General features: G+C 29.6%; 1 protein-coding gene across 2 annotated transcripts in view; it reads right to left on the reverse strand.

Annotated features, from left to right (window-relative positions):
• Positions 1–11,028: 11,028 nt before the first annotated feature.
• LOC145288070 (ras-related protein Rab6) overlaps positions 11,029–26,426 on the reverse strand; it is a 309,805-nt gene continuing 294,407 nt past the window's right edge. The window contains exon 8 of one of the 2 annotated variants that reach the window (XM_080136126.1): positions 11,029–12,354. In XM_080136126.1, coding sequence (XP_079992252.1) covers positions 12,287–12,354 — 68 coding nt within the window. In that variant the 3' untranslated portion in view covers positions 11,029–12,286. Of the gene's footprint in view, positions 12,361–26,426 lie in introns of both variants that reach the window. The other variant, XM_080136125.1, reaches the window with a different exon arrangement.

Here is a 26,426-nt window from a genome sequence, read left to right on the forward strand (position 1 = left end):
CTAATCTTGACATCTTGAGCCATTTGGCGAATAGTAATGCGCCGATCTTCCAAAATGGCAGCCTCAACTTGATGGACAGATGCCTCATCAATGGCAGAAGGGAGGGGGGCGACTAGGTCTGGGAGCTGTTTCCACAGACTTCCGGCCATGTTTGAATTCACGATGCCAGCGTTTTGCAAGGTCATATGATGGGGCAAATGGGGCATTATTACCATAAGTTTCTTTCATTTCATCAAAAGTCTCCTGTGGTGTGCATCCTTTCAAATACAAAACCGGATCACTGCTCGACATTCAACAGGCTCCATTTTACACCTGACTCAGTTCAAACACCTGTAAAACAGAAGCCACAATTAGTTCAGAGCTGTAATTTGCCGCATAACCCGTAGAGATATAAACTATTGCACATGCAAAATTTCAGCTAGATCAGACAACTGGAAGTGGGTCAGGGGCATTACTTATTGCACGCCCCTCGTAAGATGCACCTTCAAATACGTAAGAGTAATCAGTCCATCGTTTGACTTTATATTATTTATATTAAGATATTTTTTTTTTCTTTCTTTTACAAAAGAGTTATCACTTATCAAGGCCTGGAGGCCACTGAAGGACAAGATATAATAAATGTACAGTAATGAATGGGACAATATTGTAGTAATTGTCAGTAGTGAAAATTTGGTAAATTGGATTACTTAAAGGGGACATCTTCAAGAACCTGTTCATGTTCGACTTGAAGACAACCATATTGCAGTCAGTTGGAAAACAGTGAAACGGAAGACAGTTTTACCGGCGTACAGTGTTAAAAGAAGTCCTGTTCATGGAATCTAAGCTTATGTTTAGGCACAGATAAAGAATAGGGTAAATTATGGATGGTGATTTCAGCTAAATGAGTGTTTGGAGCTCAGATGATGCAAAACTTTCAGTTTCCACTGCAAATACAATGGCAATAATTTATCATTTTATTGAATAAAACGAGTTTGGTTTTATAGGATTTGTTATTTTTATCTAGATTTATTTAGGTCTAAAAATATCTAAAATTAACAATCCAACAGAACTTTTATTAACTTGCATTTCTTTTACATTATTCATCTGAATACTTTTTTTTTTTTTTTATGATTTCACTATTAAGACTTTATGGAGAGAAAAAGGGGGATAATTTGGAATTATTAAAAACCTTTTTTTTTTTTTTTCATTTTTTTTTTTATTAACAGTTAAATAAAACCTGACAATTCAACTTAGAACAAGAATTTTTAATAGCTAATATTCAATTCATTTTATTTGGCAAAAAAATGAAACAATCTTGCTTCAGTTGTCATGTAGGAAAAAGGGTGGTATAATGTACACAGAAGAGAGCACAGTAGGCCAGTACTTGTCAAAATTCACCTTGAATTGTTGCATTATTGGCACATTTATTACCTCACTTGGAAGTCCTTGCCAAGATCCAGGGATCCTGATTTAGAAAGTGTATTCCCTTTGATTTAATTGAAATCTATGGTGAAATAGTTTCTTGTAATATCTGCACAGACCTTTTTCTGGTACAGGAGTGAATAATAGGTTCCAAGGTATATCATAATGACTATTGAGATTGTAAGCTCAAATGAGATCAGCATGTAATCGTTGGTGCTTAAGGTAGAAAAGGCTAAACTAATATGAAAGCAATTCTCTGAACTGGTTAAAAGCTGCAAGTTTTTATACCATATAGAAAAATTATTTTCAACAGAATCTTATCCTCCACACACACAAATTACATAAAATATTTTCAATTCAATTAAAAACAAGTACAAAAAAATTGAAACAAGACGGAAATATTAACTGAAATTATTTTCCTTTATTCTTGAAATTTAATCTAGCAAATATTTTACCCAGACAAATCAAAGTAAATATGCTTGAGTTAACAAAAACATCTGAAATATTGTAAATGTTGCTATCAGTCACAGCAAGTAAAACCTTTCCTTCAAAAAGAAAAGAAAAAAATTCATAATTGAAAATAAAAATAAAATAAGAAATATACACTGGAACTATTTCAAATAAAACTGGAAAATATGACTTTTTAAAAAAAAAATGGAACTGAATAATTTAAGAAAGGATTGTAGAGAACTTCTGATTGTCAAATTGGGATTTAAATTTTTTGTTGTCATTCACTGCCGAGAGAGAGATAGAAGTTGAGGGAGGGAGAGAGAGAGAGAGAGAGAGAGAGAGAGAGAGAGAGAGAGAGAGATTAATACGTGTTTTATTTTTTTTTTAGAAAACGCTTTTAAAAGTATTTAGGTGAAACATTAACATTAGAAAAGTAAAAACAAATCAATAAACAAAAAATAACTTTTTGTTTTGTTAAAATGCAAAATAGCATAAAAAAATTAAACTCATGTTACACACATATATATGAAAGAGATATAGAGAGCAGGGGGGGATAAATAATATTAAAGAATGGGAAAAGCAAAAATCTAGGAAACCAGAGTCTCTTCTAGATGGAACCTGACAATGATTGGCTTACCAGAAGCATGCGATTCGTAGAACTAGAACAAGTTAATTTTAAATGGTCCCAAAAAGAATGTTAGATTATATCGTTGGAATGAAGGAGTGTAAGTATAAAAATAATAAAGCATCCCCCACCGTAAATATTGTGTATCTAACCACCAAATAAAGCAGTAACCAGCACAGCTTTTTTTTTTTTAATTAAGGAAAAAAAAAATAATAAAAATAAAAAGAAAGAAAGATTTGGCGACAATGAACGATATTAAGTTTAGGCTGGGATCCCAAAATAAATTTGATACTGAAGGTAGAAAAATACAAAAAGGAAAGAGGTTCAGTATAACCAGAGTAAGATTAGGATATATAAGCTGCAAATCCAGCAAGAGTATTACCAGGATTATTGATTAATCAAGGATAATCCTGTTATTATGTTAGAGGTTCTAAATTACATTCAAATGATAATCAATACAAAACCTTTCTTAGAAATTATACCATTTCTTCTTTCTTTTTTAAATCCTGTCATTCCAATAATTAAGTTTGGGATAAGTCTAAATTTTTATATATATATATATATATATATATATGATATGTTTAGACTTATTAGTAGGTAATGTTTGAGATATATATCTGCTTAAATAATGCTCAATACTAAAATAATTAGCAACATAGCTGGTATGCATTTGTGGCTCACATCAACAAGTCATGGTTTCAGTTTGTGCAACCATCTCAGAGCCAATCTATCATTGAATGTTTCAATGTTAGATTGTCCCTTAGGAGGTTGCACTTGACTTATTGATATAAGCCAACCAAACCACAAATAAATATGTATATATTGAATGTGAGATGATATATAATTATTTCCATCATCATTCAATACTGCAGCTCACACAAACCATTAAGGCGGCAGACCATAAGTTCTAGACTTTAATTTCGCCCTTCCTTTGGGTTTATCAGTAAAACATATCCGAACTCAAGATTAGAAACCCGAAACAGAGTTCAGAAACGCTCTATTGATGACCCCCAAAGGAGGGCGAAACTCAAGTCGAGGATATCCAGTTTGATCTTCATGGTTTATGGGAGCTGCAGCGTTGTTTTATATATGTATATATATTGGTTATTATCTTTACTTCCAAAATTTGAACTCAACTAAATTTTAACAATGGTCATTAAAATTCTTGCCATTTGAATTTATATTCTATAAAATTCCAAACCTTGAAACAAATTTCTCACCACATTATTATTACCACTCATTATTATTGTAATTATTGTTGCTATTATGAAAAATATTGGACCATGTAAATCTTTGTTATTAGATGTATTAAGAATTATCCTAAAGAAAGCATAATAAAAATAAGCAATGCAGATGCAACATTTAATTTGCAAATACTTTGTCAATTATATGAAATTTAAATCTGTGAAAAACAAAATCGTTTGGAAATTACTACTGAGAAATGAAAATACTTAAAATAATTTTTATCTGCTCTCTCTCACACATGACTAGAAACATGTACACAATAATTATCAGAAGATTCGAAATTCTTTCTTTAACATTTTCAGAACCATCAATAGCGAATATTAAGATGTCAGTAAAATGTTAATTTTTTACGTTTTCAAATTAAAAAAAAAAATAAACTAGTCAAATTAAAACATAAGTTTTCATTTTAGAAAAAAAAAAAAAAATAAATAAAAATGTAAAATAAAAAAAAAACTTGATATACATTTTCAGAATATTTTTAAAGCATAAAAAAAAAATAAAATAAAATAAGCTTGAAAAATAACTTACAGTTGTTTTATAAAAAGTGTTCCATTTTTTTTTTTGATTATCGCAAAATAAAAATTTGAACTCCAATCTCACAGACAGTCGCATGCACACATACTCACAGAAGATTTGAAAAAGCTGGGAAACAAAAAAGTTTCATAAAATATGGTTCATCTAAGAAGCAAATACCTTTTTGTTTTTTTTTGTTGTAAGCGAGAAAACAAATGTTCACAGATGCAAAAAAACACTTATTTTCGAAAACAGTCTTCATTTCTTTCTTCAACAACAACAAAAAAAAAAGTGTTTACAAAAGACAAAGTTAAAACATAAAAATCCACAATTCTTCTCGAGATAACAATCCTCAGTAACTACAGGAAACGGGATTCACATTTTATCTTGTGCCGAATTCAGTGGAGAAAAATAACATTTCAAGTTTTAGTGAAAAACAAACTAGTAGAGTTTCTTTTATTTTTAATTTTCAAATTTTCTTGCGAATTGAAGTTGATGGTCAGCCATTTTGTAGACTTACCCATTATTTAATTCGACCAAGTTATCAGCGCTTATCGAATATCACTTCCATTTACAATGAGAAAGAGTGTTTGTTATCATTTTGAATCATATTAGTCAACACAGTGCCATGTTACACGAGATAAACTTAAGAATTGTAATTACTGCAGTTACTGAGGATTGCCATTCCAAAAAGCACCAAATCCTGTTTTAAGTAATCATGGGGGAGAACTGTCTTGTAGATTCAAAAAAATTTCATAGCACACCAGGCAATTTTATTTTCCCCTCATAAAAATGAAGGGTTGTTCATTATTTTTAAATAAGACGGGAGGAAGGTGGGGTAGGGGGTTAGTAAAACTGATCAATAATTTGCAGTCACAGAAATATACAGAGAAATGTTAGAAGCAATTTTTTCCTGATTTTTTTTTTCTTCTGTTCTTTTTTAAATTTGATTTAAATTTTAACTCTTGTTCAAATTTAGGAGATAAAATAATTAAGGTAAAATTCTTTGATTTGTAAATGACTTTTTCTGAAAAAAAAAAAAAAATGTCTGAAACATTTATGAACCATGAGAGAGAGAGAAAGAGGGAGAGGCAGACGGAAAAAAAGGAGGGTGGAGGGAAGAGTGGAGAGAATAGGGAGAAGGAAACTGGGAATTGATCACTGGCCACTTTTAGATGAAACTTCATGAATTTTCTGGTTTAATGTTAGTTATTTACCAACCTCTACCAGACATTCAACTGACAAGAGAGAGAAGGTAAGAAGAAAAAGATGGAGAAAGAATTTGTTTTTGAGTTGGAGAAACCAGGAATATTAGGCAAATACCAGGAAAAAGAAAAAAGAGAGCAAACCATTACTTGTAAGAATTACCAGTCTACAACCATCAACAATTAGAAGAGACCATGAAAACAAAAAAATAAAGATTTCTTTCAATCTTTGACTGAAATTCTACAGAAATCTGCAAAGCCTTTGAGAACATCATTAATTATCCCTGCTTCCACCCCAATAGGATTACGTTTTTCTGGGAGGTTATGTGATTACACTTCCCAAACAGGGCAGGAATACTCTCTCTGGGAGGTGGGGTGAGGATAAGAATGAGTGAGACATATGAGGATATCAGAATTAAGTAATATTATTTATTTCCTTTTTTTTTTCTTACGTCTATATGACTGGCCTCCTAAGACTTCTTAGTATTTTCTTTGCCCCCCCCCCCCCCGATCACCAAGGATTTCCTTTCTATTAGAACTAAGAAGCAAGATTTAAATTCATTCTATCTTCTTATTAAATACATTGGTTTACTTCCTGGTTATGATTTTGTTTGATAAATGTGTGTGCGCGCACAAGATGAATTATTTTGAATTTTTAATATGCCAAACACAAGGGGTCAGTTGCTAAAGAGTTGAACTGGAAACCAAGGTGTATGTGAAGGATAATATGAACATTTTTCTAAAAAAAAAAAAAGAAAAAAAAAAAGCACTACTCTAGAGCAAGGTTTTTCAATGGAGTCTATATGACCCCTTGGAAACAAGATTTTCAGGAAATTTAAATTTGAAAAATAAGGGTTACAAAAGGTCACAAAATTCAGGATACATAAAATATAGATACAGATTATTTTTAATTAATTATTATTTAAAAGTTAATTAATCTAATAACCTATTTTGCTATTTTAATTTTTTTCATTTGATCTGTGCAAAATAGTTGGTTTTGGTTTTGAATTAAAAAAATTAAAAACCTCTTTGATTCAAAAATGTTTTCAACAATTTTGCTTACAAGTTTTCTTTATCATTAATTTTCTTTAATTATCACAACAGTAATTTGCCTATTTTTGCAAAAGATCTTTTGAGTAAATATGTTCATTATTCAAATCAAATATTATTCCTTGATTTACAACTGAAGTTAATGTCTTGAGGTCATAGTTTGCTACCTAAACTATTATTTACTTACTTTACACAAAGTCAGAAGGTAGGGCGAGTCAAGTCAGTGCCCCTATACGAGGAGCAATCTGACCTATTAAAAATTACCCAGGCAGTCTTGTCGACATTCCCCCATTTAGGGCACCTCAGCTAACAAGCAATAAACTTATTTCACTCAAAAGACGAGAGACAAAGCTTGGGAGGATGAACCTCATAGAACTGTACAGGACCAAAGCAAGCCATACCTCGGTCATCAGGGAGAAAAGCCATTTCAACAATGACCTAAATTCGAGGGAAAAGTTTGCTATCTACTTTTGCAGATGTAGTGAGATGATCAGGGGACAGGTATAAAGATTTAAGTAGACAGAAAGGCCAAGATCAGAATAAGTCAAGAAACATTTGTCAAGAGTATCTCATTTGAAATGGACACCTGTAATTTACAATTTAAAGTTTTTTTTTCCCCATTAATTTTATTTTCTTTTTTAAATTAAAACAAAATTTTGTTTTTGCTTTCAATCTAAGTTGTTTTGGCATAGGTGAAAATTTAGTGCCAGGAAGTTTGATATCCATAAAGGAATATTTGTAATGATTATTTAATTTCTTATCAGTGTTTATCTTTTGCATTTGCTGTTAAAAGAAAGAAATACATTCCCATAATAGTTGCATAAGCTGAGGAGGACAATGACAATAACAGAATCTCGAGAGGAAGGGGAGGAGTGATTGATTGGAATAGGTCATGTGACTGTCACATGATCAATTTGAATGAAGAGAGACCAGAAAAACAAAAAAATGTACAGACATGAACTACACTTGAAAAATAATTCTGATGCAGGAGAAGACTGAACAATTATTGATCATTATCACAGGAATAATTATCATCATCATTCCTTTATGTTTGCCACGAAATAGAACTATATATTTACATGAACTGAAGAATTAAAATTCATAATCAATCTAATCTTGGATTTGTGATTGTGAAGAGCAAACTTATTACAAAACACCTTTAAAAATAAATAAAATAAAAACAAATAAATAAAACGGCTACATATATGCATACTTAGCATAATAAACACATTTTCTGAGTTATTCTCAAGAACCGATTATTCAAAAAGATTCAACAGTATCGTTGGTAAGACTTGGTTTGGTGCTATTGATCAAATACCAAAACGAATTTGATATCCAAGAGTCTTGTTTTTCTAAAAGGAACCAGAAAAGATGAAATAATCTCTGAGATGATATATTGCAAAAAAAGCACTGTACGACACTAGAAGGAGAAAGAGAGAAGTGATTAATCTCTCTATAAAGAATCAAATAGAAATTCCTATAGAATCTGTTATTTGATAATCATAACCACGGCGTTTCCTGTTAATACTTAAAGCAGTTTGGATTCTTAAACTATAAGCAATACCTAAATGGAAGTTGTCATTCTCTCCAGCTTTTTATTTAATCAAAAACAACAAACATAAGGTTTCATTTTAAAAAAGAAAAACATGCCAAGTTGTTTATTAGCATTATCTACAATTATTACACAAACAGAGAGATGGGTGGGGGTGGGTGGTAAATGAGAACTTTTAATGTTAACAATTGCTGTTTTTAATTTGTAAGGGATTTTATTTTACATTTGTTGTTTTTGTTTTCTGTCGACAATAAATAAAGACGATGCCGACGACCATTTTTTTTCTTTTACTTTCAAACCTTTTGAATAATTGAAGTGGAGGTGCAGACATGTGTGACCCCCCCTTTTTTTATAAGAAAAAAAATAATATATATAAATAAAAATTTCATCTTTTTAACAAATCTTGAGAAAAACAAATATTAATGGCACATTTTTTTAATAATATTAATAATAATAATAATAATAATAAAAATATGCTGAATAAGGCTTGATTAATAAAATGAAAATATTTTATAGAAAAGCAAAATTTTTTTTAAAATTTAACCAATTGTTTTTTTTTTTTTTTTTAATAATGAAAAAAAAAAATATTTTCGGAAATTCTGAATGCAACATTAATTTTTTATTTTTATTATTCGCTTTTGATTTCGGTGTTGATTAGCTGAACTTCTGCTGTTGAAGAAAATGAAGGGCAAGAGAGAAGCTTAGTGCTGTTGCCCAAAATGGTTGAGGATATCAAGTCAGTAGAAGTAGAGAAAGAAGAAATAAAGATATTTTTTAGCGTGTGTTCTGTAAGAGTTTTCAGTTCAGACCTAGCTGCTGTAAAGATAAATGAACAATTAAGGAAGTTTTTTTTTTCGTACAAATATGAAGAGGCAGATGTCAAAAGTGAGCAAACTGGGGCAAATGAGATAGGAAATAATTATTTCCTATTATAGTATTTCCACATTATATTTCTAGCTATTTTCAATTAAAAAAAAAAAGGTAAAACAAAATAATTGATATTTAAGCCCTCAAATAGTCATTTTGTTTAACGGCATATCAACCCATTTCAAGTTATTTAATGCAAAATCTAGTAATTTTGAAAAATGTTTTTATGCTTCAAGTTCTTTATAACTTCAAATATTTATTCATGGTGTTTGGTCTAATTGTTTTGTAGAGGAAAATTGTTGTTTTTGGCTTTGCAGAACAGAAATGAGTTTTGCAAAGGAACAGGAAAAAAAAAATCATCAATGTTTGATGCATTTTAAGCCAGAAAGCCGATATCTTCAAGGCAGCCTGATCTGATAGCACCAGACCAAAAACGATGAATATAATATTGACGTAAGAGCATGAATATTTTTTTCAGAACCGTAACTACCGAGTTGTGCAGATGAAGGTCAAGGTACATCTTTTTGATCACCTTAGCTACTCAACATTAAAGGTTGGAGAAACAAAGCGAATACTCCTCTTCAATTATCAATGACCTTTTATCTGATCATCACATATAAAAAAAATATAACTAAGTGATTAGATTTAAAAGAAAAAAATGGTATTAGAACGTAAAACGAATACATATATTTGCGTTAAATGTATGACCAAGAAGAAGAAGAAAGATAGCAATGCAATAAATTGTAGTTGAGTCGGAACTGTGGATATTTACTTGCATCCTATTTGTTCTTAGCAGTTTCAAAGTGAATCATTGCTATTTTTGTGAAAGGCAAGTAGAAGGCATGGATAATGGAGGCGACTTAATGAATTATCAAAAAACAAGTGTCAGTATTTAGGTAAACCAAAAAGAAAATAAAAATAATTGCTACATTCTTGGGGTGAAAAAAGAAATTCCAAATAAAAAATTGGTAGGAATTTCAGAAACAACAATTACATTGCATCATATATATATTTGTATATATGTAAGATTAGTTGGAGAGAACCCCAGCAGAGTGCACAATGAAGAAAATTTTAAAAATATGAGCATAACATTTACATATGTGTTACAAAAGATCAGGAAAACATAAGTTTTTGTTTGTATCTGATTTCCTGGAAATGGCCATTTCCGGGGAGACAGATATAAACAAAGGCTGAAGAGAGTCCGAAATAAGTGACCAGATATTGGTCTCCTTTGTTTGGATTTGAAACTGACGGTATGAACGTTTTTCTGATCTTCTGTAACACACATACATAATGTGAAAAACAACTCTTACAATGCATATCTTTGACACCATTCTAAAATATGTCTTAATCCTAAAATACCAAAGCCGTGGCATAGACAGTTTCTGCTGGAATCTTGCATTTATCACAGAGCAGAGCAATAAAATATTCTTTACTTAGCAATATGATTAAATTATTTCTTTAAAATTGTTTCTATTTCATTAAAAAATTAAAAAAAAAAAAATTAAATGTTCAGCTTCATTGCAATGTTTTTTGTTTGTGTTTGGAAAAGTTAAGTTTTTATTTGAATTTCTTAATCAGCATTCATGAAAACTAATGACATTCTTATATCAGCAACAAATATGTTAATCAATCAAGTGAAAATATACAAGTTAGATATTCAAGAAATTTGACGAATAATGTCTAAGGACAATCATTTACTGGTAGCAGATCATTCTTTGAGTAACTGAAAGGAATTGTTTTTAAAAGCTTTTTGCATTATTAAAGTGTTAGGATCTGGTGTAAAACCTAAACGTAGAAACTATTTTCTGACCAAATAACACAAGAAAGAATCAAGGAAATGGAGACAGACTCTGCTCAGTGACAAATTAGCTAGGTCGAGTAAAAGAATGAAGTCAGGGCAAAAAAAAAAAAAACAAAAAAAACAAATGAAGGTAGGTGCAAAAGTATTCTACTCCCAAAAGAAAAAGCCTCGTCACAAACTGAAATATGCCATCACAATTTTTTTTTTTTTTCCTAAAAGAATCGTTTAAATTATATCCATATAACTTTTTTCTCTCCTAAACAAGAACAAGAATTAAAGAAAATGTTTTGAAATCGACTAAAAAATAATAAAACTCTGAGAACTTCTGGTTGAGTAGCAGCACTGAAATATACGTTTGATTTTCTTGAGGTGGGGGAAGGGATGGCTCATATCATTCTGACTTTGCAAAATAAGAAAACTGAATCTGGGAAAAGGGGTTAAATAATCCTGAGTGGGGAAGAAGGAACGGACGAAGACAAGAAAAGCTAAATTTGCATCCATCACAGCAGATATGAACTGTATACAAGAAGTGCAGTAGCTTGTTACGGTAGTGAGTCAAATAAGAAGAAATCTAAATGCAGACCCCAAGAAGGGGGTTACTTCATAGAAGAGGGTTGGGGGAGGAGGGGGGATAAAAAGTTTGGACATCACAGTTAGCAGATTAATGAGTTGGACATTTAGGAGGAAGGTGGGTAGACCTGTCTGGGAGGGAGAGGGCAGTGAAGAAAATAAAAGAATAGGGTTTTCAGGAGGCGGGGAAGTATCGATTTTGGTTTATTAACGTTACACACAATACCAACATGGACTGCTTGACTGAAAAGGTCACTAACAGATTCACTCCTAGGCAGACAATGAATAGATGACAGCAGGATAGCTCTGTTAGAACAGCAGCACAACAGACAGGTCCAGGGAAGGGAAGACATTTTGGAAAAAATGTAAAAATGAAATATGAGAAGAGGATTTTCTTTTGAAATAAATAAGTCTTAAATAAGAGAAAAACAAAATGAAAAGAAAATTTCGAAATTATATATATGAACAAAAAGAAAACATTGTCATCACAACTTTTTTTTTTTGTTTTGCCCAGATTTTTTTTTTTTTTTTTTTTTTTTTTTTACAATAGATCAAGGGCAAGTAATTCAGGTTTTACCAAGGAGGTGGGCAAATTGAGATTACCTTAGACAGAAACAGAAAAAGGAAGAACACAAACTCACTACCGCCAATGGCATGTTTGGGATATTTCATTATTAGCATATTATCATTATAATTATCTTTTATATTGGAAAGGTATCTTTTTTTTTTATTATTATTTACTGATTTAATTTCTTTTCATTTTTCTCATTTTTCAAGACATTTATTTGCTTTCAATTAAATTTTTATTTTTAAATCCTTCCATAAATGAAATTTTGAATTTAATTTTTGTTCTTAAAATGCAATATTCTCCCGATGAGACAGAGGCCACGTATATAATTACTATCAAGGATTTTTTTTTTTCTTCTTTTTTTTGTTTTCTTATAATTCAATTTAGCTTTGTTTTGGTTTTGTTTCTTCTTCTTTCTCAACGAGATCAACGTGAATTAGCATGAACATCCGGCGTCAGGGTCTGAGGGATCAACGCTGGGTTCTGGAGGCTTGAGCTCAATATCTGGAGAGACGAAAAGTCAAGGAAAACAATCGCAACCACATTTCATCATCATTTCAAATGAACATAGAAAAAGAAAAAAGAATTGAGATTATTAAGAGAACAAAGGGTACAAGAAGAAAAAAGAAACTGACAATTTTTTTAAATTTTAAATGAAAATTAAACAAGCCTAATCTCGTATTACTTGAATTATTCCAACTACTGTTCTTATCTCGAGTGTTATTTTCACAATGTTTCGATCGATTTAACCTCCGACCTTCCTCAGGTGTATCTTGTCACAATCAGGAATCTTTCTATCAAACTCTGGAATCTGCATGGAATTTCAAACAAAACCTTTTTTTAAATTCACGGGGGAAGCATGCTCTCATTCCATCAGCCATCATCGAGTAGAAGTCCTAAATAATTTGTAGACTATATTTGTTATTTCTCTTTATCTGTTTGCCAATGCAAGTCAAAAGAAACAATATACAAAGATTAAACATGACTTTTCAAACAATATTAATTTTGTACTATGCCTTTTTTTCTTCTTTTTAATATTATTGTGGTGCTTGTATTCATCACACACACACTAGCAGGCCGCTCAGCATTGCATGGTCATAAAATACACATAAATATTATATTTTAATTCATACAGAAACTAAGACATATGCATGTGAGTATTATGTCTTCTTCTAAGTAAAAGAAAAAAAAAATACTTGAACTAAGATTGAAACCAAAACCTAAACAGTGAGTCAAGTGCCATAACCATAATCAGTTTGGCACAATCTTTAAAAGGTGTTTTCAAACCTACTTATTTTTATCATATAGAGTCTGTCATGTAAATGATTCACGCATGCGCATTTGTGAAATAGTTGACAAACAGATAATCTGATGATCCCTATGTTTCAATTTTGAACCCTAAGCAGCTCTTTTCTTTTTTTTTTAATGAAAACCAATTAAAAAGTTTTCTACATGTCTGAATACCCTATATACTAAAATTTCAAGTCTGTAGATCAAAAATTTGTTGAGTATATAGGTTAAGAAGTGTGCACACACACACACACACATTCTCACATATATATTTTCCCAAAACCTCTAGCCTTGATGGAGAGGAGACTTGCTGTTATGATTTCAAATGATCTGAAATAACAGCAAGGGGAGACTTCCAAATATTTCTCACGTTATATCTCCCCTCTTTTGGAAATAGGGTACGATTATGTATCAAATAATCCTTATTCACTATAAAATTTACTTTATGTATAAAAACCAAAGAGGGGAGATATACCATATGAGAAATATTTGGAATCAAGTCTCCCTTTGCTGTTATTTCAGATCATTTGAAACCATAACAAGTTTTAGTCTCCCCTTCATCAAGGCCAGAGATTTTGGGGAAATATCAAATATTTCGTAATTCATATGCAAAACTAGAAAAACAAATGACTATGATTGAAACATTTTATGACTGTAAAAAAGTGCCAAAAACAGGCTCTGAATGATGGATGATCCCTTTAATGTGCAACCTTAAAGGCAAATGTCACATAACCCACTTCAAGTCATTGCCTGTCCAACGAGTCTTCAGTTGTTAAATTCTAATCAATAGTCGCTGAGATTTTGAACATAAAATTGACAAAAAAGGTGGTATCTCTCTCTACTGGTAGCCAAATTGATTATTGAAATACTCATGTCTTTGGTTTTATGGTATAAAACTACATGAAAATTTGCAGGGTAAAATTTTATGACAATTAGTATAAAAGACCAATAAAATATGCCCAAATTTGCCTACATTTGTATATCTACTGTCCTGCAGGCCAACTTCAGTTTTGCTGCTTCAGTTGTCTCCCCTGTAGCCTTGCTAGGCTACTAATTATATATATGGTGTTCAGGACTTTGAATAGCAGTATTTTGGAGTCCTCATTCATTCCAGAACAACACGCGAGTTATTTGTTATTTCTGAGTAAGAAGTACAAACTAATAATACAAGAAAATCAGAATTATCTACTTGGAAAATGCTTAAGAATAATTTCTCAGCCAAAAATAAAATTGTGCATAAAAATTCTTTTGACCCGATGTTCATGCACATTCTACACAAGCGCTTAATATAGAATTAAAAAAAATGGTTTGTTTGGAAAACTGGTTGTTTATTTACATTAAATATCTATATTGAACTATGTTCCTCAGTTGCATAGAAACTTCTGACCGTGACATACCAGTCGAAGATACGTTTCAGCCCAGCAGAAACTAGGCTATTTCTGTGGTCTTTTGTTTGAGAGTGGTATTCGTCCTGAATAGTCCAAAGAGGTCCACCCTCCCAGGCCTTGCCTCCCTCTTTTAGGGTGGAATAATCTTATTGCTTACTGCCTGAGGCGTCCTGACCAGAAAATGCCAACAGGGTTGTCCTGGCAATTTTAAAAAGACAAGTGCTCCATCTTGAAGGATGTTGGCCTGAAGCTCCCCACCTTCTGACCTTGTGTCATATTTTCCTGTGGTAGGAAAGAAGTAAATATCAGCTATGTTTCTTGGCCCTTTTCTGAGGAACAAAGTGCAGTATCTGCTCTGATGCTACATTTAGTCTATTCTGTTCTCAGTCAGTAAAGGAGAAGTACTAAACTGAGGCAATATTTGTGTTCTAATCCAGAGTGACCTTGTGTCTAACTTTGTCCTTGTGGTGAGGCAAGTAAATAGAAACTAGCTATTTGTGTATAGCTCATGCAGTTTTAATAAGACAAAGTCTAGCAAATGCAAACCTAGAAAAATAAGAATTTCATAAAATAATTAAAATGGCCAACTTGTTATGTAAGAAATGGAAAAACCAAATGGATATAAAAATATAGCATTTGTGGGTGCATCGTGATTACTATATATGGTATTTCAAGACATCTTGTATCAGTATCATAGCATTATTAAATAAGTATAAGACATTTTGATGTTAATATAGTTATGATAGATGGAAAATAAAACTTTTTCATTCATTTTAACTTGGATGAAATCTCATTTAGAAATTTTTATGGCGCTTATGCAAGGTATATTTATTTCAAATAAATACATTTTAGGTAAAAAACATGATTACATACTTACATGTCATATTGAAATTACTCACCCCCCCCCAAAAAAAAAAAAGAAGAAAAATTATCAAGTAGAAGATCTGCTAGAACTATTTTTTTTTTTTTTATAAAAATCAGATATTATCGGTTTGTCATTTTCTATTTTGAAATGATGAATTACAATTATCTTGTCTAAATTATAGACTGTAGTTACCTCTCCTGGATTTTAAGAACTTAAACAATAAAAATAAGTTGCTAAATTTTATATTTTTCTAGTCAATCAATTTTTCATAAATTTCAGATGTTTTTTTTTTTTTACTAATTTCGACATGACACCTAAGTAAATAATGTTTTTATCTAAAATGTACTTTAAACAAATTTTTTTTGCATAACACAAGCACCATTTCTATTCATTTTTTTATATTAATAAAAACCCTGACCATTTCTCCTGTGTATGTGTTTCTTGTGTCGACATGACTTTGATAATTAAAAATTTTTTATTTACTATTACTCGAATATTTAATTAAAAAAAATAATGAAATAGCATAAAATTAAATGTAATTTAAAAAAATTTCATAATAAAATTAAATTGACAAGAATAAATTTCCATTTTTGTTCTAGCAAGTTAAAATATTTTAATCTTTTGCTAATAGTTGAAGAAAAAAAATCATTTTGCGACAGTTTGAAATTTAAAAAGAAAATTAAACACACTTAAACTATCAAACAGAAGATCATTTATAACTCTAAAATCCTCATGTATTAAGAAAATTAAGAGTTTTTTTTTTTTAATTTATTTTAAAACCAAAATTTTATACAAATTGGTTCAATTACCAAACGATGCTGCAATAATTAAATAAGATTTTGAAAGTTAAATTTAAGTTTAAAATGCCATAACCTAAAGAGGTTTTTCCTTATTTCTTTCCTTATTAATCCGATGTTATAATAAAGTTATATATGTAACTTATTACTCATCTTTTATTTAATTTGTTTTAATTGCGTCTCTCTACTTTTCTTGCTTTGTTAAATTTCACTTTAAGATATTTCTTGTACTAACTTTATTATATACATATATATAATAAAAAAAATTACCATTTAAAAAAAAAAAAAATAAAAGTAATGTTTTTTTTTTCAGACAAATATATTTCTGTATGAAAATAGAGAGTATGTGATTTTTCTAACGTGTATTAAAATTAAACACTTATCAATAATTTGTTTTACATTATAAAAATATTTAGCAATTTAAATTATAAAAAAATTTTAAAAAAACTTATAAGTTTATTAATTTTTCTTAATTAATCCCAATAAAGTCCAAATATTTTATGAAGGCAGTTAAGGTTTAATTCAATACTGAAAACAAGAATCATTTTAAAATATTTCAATTCTTAAAATATAAAAGACAAAGTATAAATGGAATATTTATTCTTATAATTAATTATTGGTAAACTAATTTGATTTAATTAAAAAACAAAAAAAACAAAAAAACAAATTGGATGTTGGTATAAAATAAATATTTGTAAATTTTAGTCTTCAATAAAAGTGTTATGTTAAGCACTACCAAGACAACGGCAGGTGACCTAAGAAATTATTAATTGTTATCAAAGACTAGATGGTGAATGTGAAAAATGCAATAAAGGGGAAAATGTTTGGACAGCAAGAAGAATTGTTAACTATGAAATTTTAACATAAGAGCAGGTTAGGAATTTTAGTTGATAAATGATTAGGTGACAGACATCAAACGATGGTCATGTAGTGATACGTGTATTGATAACGTAATTTAGAAAGCGAGATAGTTTTTGATATACAGAGTTTAGTCAGGAGTCAGAGTTGGTGAAACAAAGTCGAGCTGAACAGACGAGGGAGTCAGCTAGTGGCTTGAGGGCTGTGGCCTCTGTATGCCAGCAAATCTGTCCAATAGTCAGAATGTTAGAAACTTAGAACAAGTGTGCAACTTTCCAAGTGGGGAAACATTCTGGAAATAAAGCTGCTGAAAATACAACCAGAGACTTCTGATCGTTTCCTTGAGATGAATCTCCATTTGCAGCTTCCAAGATCTGTCAAAACAAGACCCAAAGATGAACAAGTTATGTTTCCCTATTAGCCAGATGTAAAACCTCACAAAATTGTTCCGTCTCTTTGTATTGTCTGTGTTTATTATATGTCCTGTTATACATGCGTCAAGTTGAATCTCTGGTGAAGGAATTATATATATATATACATACATATATAGACTAGCATTTCAGCCCAGCGTTGCCCGGGAGTTTGGAGGTGTATGTTGAGCAAAAAAGCGGTAAATTTTTTTAACTTTGACCCCTATTATGACTCCTTAAAATTTATTGTTTTGGGCTCAAATAAAGTTATTAAGTTAGATCCATGTCCAAGGAACCTATATCTAAAATTTCAATTGTTTATACCCAAAATTGTCGGAGGAGTTTGGTAGAGTTCTCAAAGGTCAAATCGTTAACTTTGACCCCATAACAGCCAAATTTCTGGCCGAAAACTGATCATAAAGATTTTCCCAAATCTCAGTACCCTGTATATCAAATTTTGAGTCTGTAGACTTAAAATTGACAGAGTTATTGCATAGGGAAATCTACACAAACAGACACACACAGACATGTTCACTTTTATATATATATGTCTGTGTTTATTATATGGCGCATAAGCCTGAAGAGTCCTAGAGTGGATGAAACGCGGAATATTCAGTGTAGCTTAATCGCCATATATATATATATATATATATATATATATAGTGTATTTAGGCAGCATGTTTTTATTCAGATAGATATTGTTAAAAGCATAGTGTTTTTGCTTAATGATCTTTTTTTTGTAATTTTTGCATTTGTTTTGTCAAATGGTCATTCTTACGTCTTAGTCAAATTTGTGTAGAAAAGTTCCGTAGTTGTTTTCGCCCTTTTGTTTTTTTTTTTCTTTTTGCAAATACTTTTAACTGATTTTCTTCAGTCATCTCCAGACAGTTTTTGATTGTTTCGTTTAAAATCTGGATGCTTTTATATGCTTCAGTTCGAATTATATTTAAATTACTTGAAATAGTGAAGTGTCTCATGTAATATATATATGTATATATATATATATAACTAATGTGAGATATCTAAAAGGCATAAAATGAAGAGTTCACTATAAATAAAGGTTTCAGTTAGTATTTTTCCGGAAGGTTACCAATTGTGACAAAAGATGTCTGAAGAAGGCTGGAGAATATGACAGCTGAAATGGTGTGAACCTAACAACCAAAGTACAAATAAAAAAAAAAAAATCACTATTTTTTTATTTTATTCTTTTAAATACATTTTGGCGCAGATAAATATAATCTTTTTAATCATTTTTTTTTTTAAATAAAGGAAAAGATAGATGTAGTCATCATTATCAGCTAATTTTAAAATAATGCAAATAACTTTAAAATAATGCAAAAATGATTATAATAAATAACTGATAACATTAAGCAAAGAATCAATAAAGTTTACATTTATCACAAAGAAGTTGTTAAGAAACAATTTCTTTGAAATGGAATTAACATTTTAAAGCAGTGAACATTCTTAACAAATTATGAAAGCAAATATTTCTTCAATGTGTTTAACATACAATATAATGAATGCCTAAATGGAAAAAACAAAAAAGAAAGCAATGTAATATATATATTTCAATGTTTTGAATTTTTTTAGATGAAAATCTATGATTTGGATCTTTCGGATTACTGTTTCCAAAATAGATTTTGGAGTAGATAAATATAATCTTTCTAACTTTCCCTTAAGAGAAAGGTATAATAGATGTATCGGTCCATTAAAGAGGAACTAACTGCTAACTTTTGGATAATGAAAACAGCAAATAATTATTACAGATTGTCACTTTTTGATAATAACTGGCTGATAACATGAAACAAATAAATGAACATTTTAAGCAAATTATTAAAGCAAAGATTTTATTCTTAAAAGGCTAATGGAGATTCAAAATGATAGATGCTTAAAAAAAAAAAAAAAAAAAAAAAAATCAAAGAACAATTTTATTGTTTAGAATTTGAGATGAGGGTCGATAGTTTTTATTATTAAGAATACCGTTTTCATCTTCCATATTATTTTCACAACACTGACAGAACGAGAGCTAGCTAGCTAACACAGAGGATTAAATAAAGCGTTCAGTTAAAAAATCCATACATATTTCAGAGTTCAACAAGACACACCTGGAAAAGGTTGGAGGTTTTATCAGCTGAAATCTTGCTAGAATAGTACTCAATATGAGAATGGTAGACCAGATAATTCAAATAATTCTGTAATGCTACAATATTGAAAAGTTGAAATATAATAATATAAGTACCACTGAAATATTTTATGATATGCTTTCACATTTCATAGTAATTGCCAAGAAAGTAAACAAAAACAAAAATACTCACCCTAAACATGAAAAACAAAAAAAATTTCAAGATAATTTCATAATCAAAGTGACAAAAATAAATATGTAGAAAATTATGCCCATTCAGGAGAAACGACACCAACAAAGAAAAAAACAAACTTTTGAATTCATTAGAATCCTCTAAAAAAAAAAAAAAAAATGTATTTTAATAAAGCAAACTAAATTTTATATTCCTACTCATTTTTCTCATTCCTTATTCTGCAGAATATATAGCTGCTGATAAAGAGTACAAAAAAGTGATTTTTAAGCATTCAAACATTTTCAACAACTTTAAGCTATATATATATATATATATATATATAGTCTTGGAGGTTTTTAACTTTTAAAACTATACAAAAAAAAAAATTATCATTCGTTAGAAAACCATTTAGTCAGTAAGTTATGCAATCACTGCATAAACTTGCTCTATCGAATTCACTATAGTACCAGTAATAATTTATTTTTTCAAGGGATCATCAGTTGTTTACCATGAAACACTGTTTCGGGGATTTAAAAACATATATATATATATATATATATATATATATATATATATATATATATATATATTAGTTAATACTAGTTGTATGTACCAGGCATTGCCAGATTGAACCATTGACAGGCTGAGGTTTGGTCAAATACTATTTAAGATACACTGAATACTCTAACTTCTTACAAGTTTCCTGAAATTGGACCACATGTGTGATTTATGGAATAAAAAAAACACACCCATGAAAATTAAACAGGAAATAACTCATAGTTCAAAGGGGAAAATAACTCTGACAGCTTAAATAAACTTATTTTTAAAGGTAACCGGTGAAAATTGAAAATAAATTAAAATTTAAATTAAAAGTAAATCAACTTTAATAATATTTCTAAATAGAACAATTAAAACAATTCTATTACAACAAATAATAAAATGGAGCTAATTATTAAAATAGATTTTCTTAAACATAATATGCAAATGAGGTTACTTCTTGAATGTACATTTCATTTGACTAAATAGTATATATGGAAATTTGGTATAAAAATTAATTTATAAAACCGTGTACTTTTGTGCATCTTACTCAAATTGTCAACAAACAGACAGGAATACGACTATTATAATAGATAACATGCAAGCGACTGGGAACAGCTTGTGAATTTCATACTCTCATGAAATTTCCTCCTTCAGAGGAAGCTGATTCAACCTGCTTAGAGTGAGTGTCGCTTCAATAGAGTATAATGAAGATGTGATGTCCGTCTGACAGTAACCAAAATGATAATTATATAAAATAAATCATTTTATATTTTCAGATCATCTCCACAGGTTTCAAATATGGAGTAAGCTCCCACTACCATGATAAGTACTCACATCAGACAGTATCCTATACGTTTACAAAACCACAATTCGTCCATGTATGAAGTATCTGGGTTGGTGCATCTACCATTAGTCTCTCACTCTTAAACAGGGTCTTAAAAAAAAAAAAAAAAAAAAAAAAAAAGAAAAAAAAAAGAGTTTAAATCTAATAGATCCCGCACTATCAGTCAAGCTCCAACCTTTGTTCCATCGCCACAATGTTGCATCCCTGCGCCTATTTTACAAATACTTTAAAGGAATGTGCTCTGATGAACTCATAGCACTTGTGTCCCTTTTGACATACATACTCCTAACTAATCCAACAACTAACAAAATCCCACTGTTGACGTCCTTACTTGCCAGAAGCCTTTTTATAGTTTTTGCCCTTGGACTGATAGACTTTCGAATTCCCTCCTTGTTTTCTGCTTTCTTGACTGTACAGAAGTTTAAATGTAATGCAAACAAATATCTCACTGCTCAACGCCTCATATTCCTGTGTTCCCCTTATGCCCAAGTTGCAATATTCCTTGTTTGGGGTGAAAAAAAGATTATCAGATTTAGAAATGTCAGAAGTATTTTCCTCACTTACATAAAACTATTTTATAAATGAACATCACTTTCCTTTTACAAAACAAATACATAATTGAATTTGTGAAAGGTTAACACACAAAATATATTTGTTGTGTTGGAGATTTGAATTTTAGCACATTATATTAAATAAAATACTTTCAGATAAGATGATTAAAAACAAAACAAAAAAAAAAACAAACTTATTTTCTAAGTTTTTTCCCTTATATCAAGCAAAATTTAATAAAATTTAATATTTTTTTTAGATCTCACAATACTTGAAGAAACTAGACATCTGCCAATTTTTAAATATTGTCATAATCCCATATGTACACGCAAAATTGAAACATATCTTTTATATTAACTATTTACTAGTAATAATAGAAGTGCTAGAAGAGTTATCTACCTTACTTTGAAAAAAATTTTTTTTTCTTTTCTTTTTTTTTAAGGAATATATATATTAAGAAATTTTTATTTATTTAAATGTTTGATATTAAAATATTAGGTGGTTGTCCAGAATTCTCCCTATATTAAAAAACAAAAACAAAGAAAAATCTTTATGATGTACATACCCATGAGAGAACAAAAAAATACCCATGAAAGAACATATTCTAAAACTCACGTATAATGATCAGGCAGTCTTATTTTTATAGAAAACATTTTTAAACGATTTAAGGCAATAAGAAATTGTAGGCATTACAAGGCTGATTTCATAAGTCTGAATTATTGTTGAGTTATTCTGTTTCTCGAAAATGGCGTTCTGAGACAGTCCCTACTATCTTACTCATAAAATTTGATTTTCTTAGCAAAAATAAAACTACTTAATCAATTTATATGATTTTTAGAATATGGCATTTTTGTTTCATCACAGGTACGTACAGGATACAGATTAAAAAATTTTGTTTTTTTAATATGGAGGTATTTTGGACAAGCAACAAATGTTATATTGAAATATTATTTAAATATTAGAAAAATATTTACAAAATGTTATAAAATAATTTTGTCTATTTAAAAAATGATTAGAGAAATTGAAAGGAGAAATTAAAGCATGAAATTGGAAAACTAAATCTGTTTCAATAAAAATTTTTCTTTCTTTTTAAATATCTTTTTTTGAAATCTGACATGCCTTATTTTCAAAGAAAAAAAAGCTAAAAATAGACAAAAAAAATGCAAATTACATTTTCAAACAAATAAATTGTGTCTGCTCTCTTTGTGATCATTATGAATTAAATAATAAAAAAGATTCAACATAGAGCCAAATTATTTTCATAATATAATAATGGAATAATGTGGGGAGACCAGAGTTTTCTATGGTTCACCAGAACATGGGTTACTTGAATTATTGATCCTAATTTTTGATGAATTTTGGGTTCTAATGAGGAAATTTTTAAAAATTTACAAAAATTTCAGTATTGTCAATTAGATCAATTTTTCATATGTACAAAAAATTATTGAAACGAAATTTCTCAAAAAAACAACAAAAAATGAATTACGTTTATATGAAGCAAAAAAAATAAATGAATTTTTTTCGATTTGAGAACCATTTTGTAATATCTGATAAACACGTAGATTTTCTTAAAGAAATCTTTCTTCATGAATTAGTTTTCAATATAAATTTACTTTTCTACAAAATATTACTAAATATGTAAAAATAGTTCTTGCTCCCCAATCAATAACTTGGTGATTCTTTTGAGTATTATGGAAATTTAATATTGTGTTTACACTCATATATATATAAGAGAATTTAATTATTGAAAATTAAATCCAATTAAAAAAAAAACAAGAAACAAACCTGTAAAGAAAGTATACAGAGTTTTTAATTATCCGATAAGAAATACAAATAAACTTTAAAAACCTTATTCCATGGAGTTTCAGAAAATTGCAATTCTTTTCATCAGAGGAAAGAGGTTTTCAAAATATACAATACATTTTGCAGGTTAATGCATTAAAAGAAACTACAAATATGGATTGAATCATATTTGCATAAAAAGTTATTAAACAGTAAGTGCAAATTTATAAACATTCATACTGGTTATGAAATTATATATATATATATATATATATGTGTGTGTATATAATTATGAAAAAACAAAAAGAGCCTATGTGGATTGATTAATGTTTTGACATTAAAATCTTTTGTTGGGCCTCTAGACTGAATCTTAAATTTCTACTCGTGTATTGAGCGCCTTTGAAAGAATATTGGTTTTAAGTTCTTATTATCCAGAACTTAAATTATATATAAGCTGCCACGATCAGAAGAATTTTGATTATTTTACTTTTTTTTGCAAAGTTTTACAAAGCTGAAAGGAAACAAATAAATTTGAAAACAAATTTTGAAAGAAACATTAAATCCTGTAAAATGGAAAACAGTGGAGAAAAATTAAAATTAATTGGAAATAATTATTAGAATGTCAAAATTAAATGAATCAACAGTCTCTATGGACTCAGAAATTTGCATGTTGTACTTGTTTGCACAGGTGATCATCATGCAAACACAGAGTGCGTCCAATATTTGTTCACAATTTTCAGCTTTGGTTGTCAGTCCTGTCTTCATGAAAATAGTGACTACATTTCCATTTCTTTTCTTTGCAGAATAATTTATTATACACAATTTTGAATGGCCATATTTGTGAAAATGACAATTCTTGGAAAGCACATCGGAATGTCAAATAAGGAGATTTCAGACCTCCTTAGTGTCAACAGGATGATGGTAAAATGTCAGATAAGACTTAGAAAGATTCAGAGTTTAACTACAGAGAGACATCAGAGAAAAAAAAAACACTTGGTTGGCAATCTGACACTGTCAAAACGCCATAGGTCGTTGCAGCAAAGGTGACATTCCATCCAAATTCTTCCTTCACTGAGTATCTCATAGCAAATACAGATGGCCACATCACAATTTTTTTTTTTTTTTTTTAATTACATTTTCAAATGCACCAGCCCAAATGTGACAATACTCCATATCTGGGCGAATGATGGCCTTATAGAGGTACAGATTACTTTCAGGCGTATGTAACTTTCTAGCATGGTAAAAAGACCCCACCTTCTTCGCAGCAGGCGAGGCAATGTCCTCAATGTATCTGTTCCAGCTCATGTTCCCTGTGAACATTATGCCGAGGAGTTTGAACGAATTTTGAGCAGAATAGTGAAACTCTGTATTGATGCCTGCATGTAGGTCATGCATATCAGTTTTTGGTCATACCAATTGTCCTGGTTGTCAGAAAACTTTGTCTATTAACTTTACACAACATCTGGCTTTCTTAGCTCACTTGACTGCAACTCTGACTTTTTTTGTTTAAAGTGAAGTGGAAGGAGACACCAGAAGATTTATAAGGATAATATGGAGGGTGGGCTAAAGACTAACTGTGTAAATTGGGTGACTGTGACAAAAGTCAAAGGCAGGTGAAATCAACGAAACAAGTTCTGAAAACTGAACCAAATTTAATGAATAAATCTCAAATGAAACTACAGATATATTTTTTACAGATGTTTATCTTGCAAACAGGTATTGTCTGCACCTTAAATATACATGTATACAATGTGTTTTGTTAGCTAAAAATAATGAATTTCTCCACATTTGACCAATAACAAAAAAATAGTCTAATGGAAAACAAAAGCATGTACAATTATAGATGTTATTATAATCCAAATATTTTGAGTGATCCTCTGCTCTATCAAAGATATATATATATATGATTTGAATGCTTTGGTAATGCATATGTTAAAGTTTTAAAAAAATTTCAGATGTTATTAATTATTAATAAATGTTAAGGAAGACATTAAGCTTAATTGAAAGAAAGAAAATTTCTTGATGAAAAAAAAAAACAAAAACCATTGGAAATATTAAAATTACCATTTGATTAAGTTTCATTTTTTGATCGATTAACAGGAAGGTAAATAATAATCAACAAAATGCACTTTTTCTAAATAAATATGCAAGTATTAGGAAGTCCTACTGGCTTGGCAGGCTCAAGAATGTCCATGAATGGAGAGGCACTCAATGCCAAATCAATTCACAATGTTGCGGAAAATAAAATTAATCTTATTGAGCATAATCACCAGCATTATCAATTCATGTTTGAAAATTGAATTTTCTTCCGTATTTTCAAATGCAAAATGATAATGCATGCTTGATCGGATATCCAATAATAATAATAATATATAAAGAAAAGACAAAATAAATGATTGCCATCGCTCTAACAAAGAGCTGCATATCCAAATTTAATTTACTAATAATATTTGAGTTATATTTTATTTTAAAATCAACATTCATTGATGAGGCTTTCAAAATATTGTTCATTAATCTTTATAATAAATAACATTTTATTATAGTGCAATTGTGTGAATTGGTTTTCGTTTGATTCTTACATAACATTAGGATGAATATTTGATAGTAAGAAAGAAAATGTTTTGGAGGCAAAATACAAAAAGGAAATGTTAAATATATAAAATATAAACATGTTAAGTGAGTAGAACATTTTTTTGTGTTATTGAAAAGATAAACACAAAAATAACAAAATGTATGATCAAAATAAATGCACACATCAACTGAAACTGATGCATTAAAACAATTTATTATTCAAAATCTGATACAAAAACATTATTTGACCCACAATAACAGTAGGCTGATCACACATTTGGATTCTTCAAAATTCCTACTGACAAATATTTACAAACTTAAAAAGCCCAAAAATTAAAAAACAAAAAAATAAAAAAACAAAAACAATTAAAAGAAAAAGAAAACATGT

Source organism: Euprymna scolopes, chromosome 11 (genome assembly GCF_053919585.1).
Source record: "Euprymna scolopes isolate OS-2025 chromosome 11, ASM5391958v1, whole genome shotgun sequence".
In the NCBI taxonomy this organism is placed as follows: domain Eukaryota; kingdom Metazoa; phylum Mollusca; class Cephalopoda; order Sepiida; family Sepiolidae; genus Euprymna; species Euprymna scolopes.